Raw genomic sequence first — 4277 nt, 5'->3', positions numbered from 1 at the left:
GAAACCCCAAGCAGGCTTATTACTTGCTTCCTGATTAGAGACTGAGCAAGCAAGAGAAATTGGAGACATACCTCTGAGCTGAAGCTCTGAGGCTGGGGACCAAACATGAGAAATTTAGGGATTGTTCAGGGAATTATTTACCGAAAAAATCTTGCAATAGTTTCAGAGGCTGAAATCAAAAGTGTCAGTTGGGTTGGTGGGAAACCCACCCAAGGAAAACACGAGTGGGGAATAACATAGGGTGCAAAAGGCACTTCTGAACTCCTTGTCTGCTGGGATCGCAGGAGCTAGGCAGAAAGTCATACAGAGGCTTGTTTGGGACTGACCAGCTCCAGCTCCATCCCACCCTGCATCAGCCCCCTGCACCCAGCTCAGGATGGGCAGGGCAGGGTGGGCCCGTGGCCGGGTGCTGCCCAGAGACGACTGCAGAGCACTGCAACCCTGTCTCAGCCTGACCCACGAGTGGGTTTGCTCTCAGGTCTGCTCCCTGAGCCCGGCCAAGGCGCCTGAATGAAACCAACACTGAAAAGACTGGATGCTGTCCCGGCTCCTGAGGGCGGAAAAAAAATATCCCTGATTTCTGATTAACACCATCCCGGGATCACACTAGCGGCGTTTCAGCCTGGCGAAGGGCTGATGGGCTTAGGCAGCCCCTTCGGTGGGGTGAGAGCCGGCCGGTGCCGGCCGCGGCGGGCAGCATCGCCAGGGGTAACACGGGAGCAGCGGCCCAGGACAGCCGCAGCCGGTGTCCCCGGGCCAGCGGCAGCCGGTGTCCCCGGGCCAGCGGCAGCGGTGTCCCCGGGCCAGCGGCAGCGGTGTCCCCGGGCCAGCGGCAGCGGTGTCCCCGGGCCAGCGGCAGCCGGTGTCCCCGGGCCAGCGGCAGCGGTGTCCCCGGGCCAGCGGCAGCCGGTGTCCCCGGGCCAGCGGCAGCGGTGTCCCCGGGCCAGCCGCAGCCGGTGTCCCCGGGCCAGCGGCAGCGGTGTCCCCGGGCCAGCCGCAGCCGGTGTCCCCGGGCCAGCGGCAGCGGTGTCCCCGGGCCAGCCGCAGCCGGTGTCCCCGGGCCAGCCGCAGCCGGTGTCCCCGGGCCAGCCGCAGCGGTGTCCCCGGGCCAGCCGCAGCCGGTGTCCCCGGCGCGGTGCCGCCGGGCGAGCAGGCGGGAGAAAGCTGTCAGCCGCGGCCAGGCCGTGCGCTGGCTCCGGCTCTAAAGCAACACAAAGCTGCTCGGCTCAGAAAAGCGGCTTCATTTGTATTCCTCCCCCCCTCCTCCAACCCCCCAGCCGGCCCGAGTCACAGGGGAACAGAAAACATATTCGGGTTAGTAGCCGATGGCATTTATTTCTAGTCTTTACGGAGGTCTGACACATATACACCAATGCTTTCACCGTACAAAGGACTGCGAAGAAGCGCACCCTGCCCCAGCCAGCCCACCTTCGCTGCTCGGGCTGGGCTGGCACTTGGCAGGGGAAAAGGGCGGGAAGGAAAAAAAAATTAAATTCTTGTCTGATCTCATTTATTTAAATAAATATAAATATAAATTTTATATAAAACTATTCACAAACAAACAAACCGCTGTCCCAAACCCAAACGATCGATTTTTCTTTCCTTCCTTATTTTTGTTAAGAAGTCCGTCCAGGAGGTCCTAAGCCCTACAGGTTTTTGTTTGCTTTTCAGTTTTTTAACGTCTCGTCTTTCGGTTCCAAATACGATTTGTTTCTTTTTTTTTTTTTTTTTTTCCTTTAAACTGCCGGGGGGAGGGCGGGGAGGCACCCTGGGCCGTGCGAGTCCAGTCCCGTGGTACATGTTAGGAAGAGCAGGTGCCCGCTCCTGGGGTTACATAAATAAGGTTTTAGTTGAACTCTCGCGACTAAAACATTTACATTCCAAAAAATATATGTATATATCATCTCTCTATTACTGCGAAGGGATGAAAACGGACCTCCCGGCGGGCGAGGGCCGGCCCGCTGCAGGCCGGCGGGCTGCCGTCCCCGGGGCGGCGGGGCCAGGTGAGCCGCCGGGCTGGGACCCGCTCCGGGCCGGCACTCGGCGGCGGGAGCCGAGCTCCGGGCCGGGCTCATAGCGGGGAGATCTCTTTATCCTCGGTAGCCGATGACGGGGACAGAGACTCTTCGTCCTCCGACCTGGGGTAATGCCCCTGGCTGGTGCTGCACTTGCAGCCCCCGTGCGAGTTTCGCTGGGTGCCTTTGCCTTCTTTCTTGTGCTTCACCCTCCTATTTTGGAACCAGATTTTCACTTGCTTCTCGGACAGGTTCAGGTAGGTGGCTATCTCGATCCGCCGCAGCCGGGACAGGTACATGTTGGAAGAGAATTCCCTCTCCAGCTCCAAGAGCTGGGTGCTGGTGAACGCTGTCCTCATCCTTTTCCCGTTTTGAATTTGGCTGGAATCGGACCCTCCTGGACGGGAGAGAAGCGAGAACTTCAGCGGGACGGGGGAAAGGAATGAAAATTAAAGAGAAAGAAAGGAGAGAAAGGACATTCTCCCGCAGCTTTCCGCCCCGGGGCAGCCGCCCTCCCTTGGGGACCCTCGGGAGAGCCCCTTCTCCCGCCGCCCCCCCTCCCCGGCGGCCGCAGGGCTCCTACCCATGCCGAGGCAGTGAAACCTCCTGGGGTCGCTGACGCTGTAGGCGGTGGCGGCGGCGCAGGCAGGTGGGTGATGCGCCGGGTGCCCCAGGGCGGCGGCGGCGGCGGCGGCGGCGGGCACGGAGGCGGCGGGCGGCGGGTGCTGCGGCGGGCGGTGAGCGTGGCCGGCCCGCGGGCAGCACTGGGCCTCGCCGCCGGCGGCGGCGGCGGCGGCGGGGAACTGGCTCTTGAGCAGGGGGATGGCCCCGCCGCCGCCGCCGCCGCCGCCCCCGCCGCCGCGGGAGGAGTGCAGGTGCGAGGTGACACAGAGCGGGCAGACGCAAAAGGCGCCGTTCTTGCGGGACGGGCAGCCCGGGCCCGACACCGACATGACGAGGGGGGAAGGCATGCTGAGAGGGATGAAGAAGTCCTGGCCGTGGTGATGCTCAGGCAGGGACGGCGCCGGCCTCGAGGAGTCTTTGATGATTAAGGAGTCGACATAGAAAGAGCGGGACATTTCGGAGGGCTGCCGAAGCCGGGGGCAGCTCTCCCAAAGTCGGTTTTTTTCCTGCTCGGCCAAGTTGCCACTGAAGTCCTGGCGAGGCGAGAAGGTGCTTATGTTTGAGAGCTGAACAAAAGGGTCCCTGGAGAGGGCTGGTCTTAAAGTCCCCCCGCCTGGATCCCCTGCGCCGGGGTTTTATATCAACTATTTAAACACGTGATGGCTGAAAAGCCTCGCAGATCTAAATCTCCCCGGCTTCCCAGGCCGGCAGGAGCGGCTGCCGGAGGCCGGGGGGGGGGGGGGGGGGCAAAGCGGGGGCCCCCCAAAGTGTGCGTGCTCTCTCGCTGCCCGATGACTTCAGTCCTTCGCCTCCGCCCCAGATAAATTATAGGAGCGGCGAAGCCGGGGCCGGCTGCCCCGTCACACTCTGCGCTCGCAGGCGTGTCCCCCTGTCAGCACACCCGGGGGTGTGGGGGGTGGGTGTGTAAAATCAGTCGGGGGGGGCTGTCTCTGTTGGGGCGTTTTCCCCCAGGACCAAGCTCCTTTCCCCTCAGGAAGGGCAGGGGAGAGGGGAGGAGGTGATGCGCTGAAACAAGCAGGTCAAGGCCAACCCCCCCGGGTAAAGGATGGTCCGAGGGGCCGTGACTTCCACGGAGGCGTGGGGCCACCACCTTTCCGCGGTCCGGGCCACCCCCTGCAACAGGACCCCTCCAGGAGGCCCTTTCCGCGCTAAAGGAGCCAGGGTCACACACACAGACGTAAAGTGAGGGATCGCGCGCGTGTCTCTGCGTACACACGCGCGTCGGGTGGGATGGTTTTGGGGGGTTGGGGGTTTTTTTCGCCCCTTTTCACCCCGAGTGAATCTTGCCAAATTGCCGGTTAATCCAAAGGACAAAACCTTGAAATATCTGGACATTTCTCAGCCAAAGGGTGTCAAACTCCCCAGCGCGCTTCCCCGGGCGCGCCAGGACGGCAGCGCGCCGCGCCCATGAAAGGCGAGCGTGGCGGGGGGGGGAAGGGATTCTTTGATCTCCACCAAGTTTGCTGAAGCAATCATTCAAAGTAAAATTGGATAAACAGCTAAATACGGTCGGTGGCTCCGGAGCATTTCAGATTGCGTTAAAAAGCCAAGGTATTCGCAGCATATTACACGATTTTCCAGTGACCTGTTTTATGGGAGTTTAAGAAGAGACTTATC

General features: G+C 61.5%; 1 protein-coding gene across 1 annotated transcript; it reads right to left on the bottom strand.

Moving 5' to 3' along the window:
- Positions 1 to 1513: 1513 nt before the first annotated feature.
- Positions 1514 to 3094, bottom strand: GSX2 (GS homeobox 2). Its single transcript, XM_064450836.1, has 2 exons — positions 2599 to 3094; positions 1514 to 2412 (listed from the first exon to the last, which is right to left on the bottom strand). Exons 1-2 carry the CDS (start codon positions 3092 to 3094, stop codon positions 2072 to 2074), a joined length of 837 nt encoding a protein of 278 aa, XP_064306906.1. The 3' UTR covers positions 1514 to 2071.
- Between the last annotated feature and the right edge of the window lie 1183 nt (positions 3095 to 4277).

Source organism: Phalacrocorax carbo, chromosome 4 (genome assembly GCF_963921805.1).
Source record: "Phalacrocorax carbo chromosome 4, bPhaCar2.1, whole genome shotgun sequence".
Taxonomy (NCBI): Eukaryota; Metazoa; Chordata; class Aves; order Suliformes; family Phalacrocoracidae; genus Phalacrocorax; species Phalacrocorax carbo.
The sequence above is the reverse complement of the archived record's forward strand: the minus strand, read 5'-3'. Positions and strand labels throughout refer to the sequence as shown.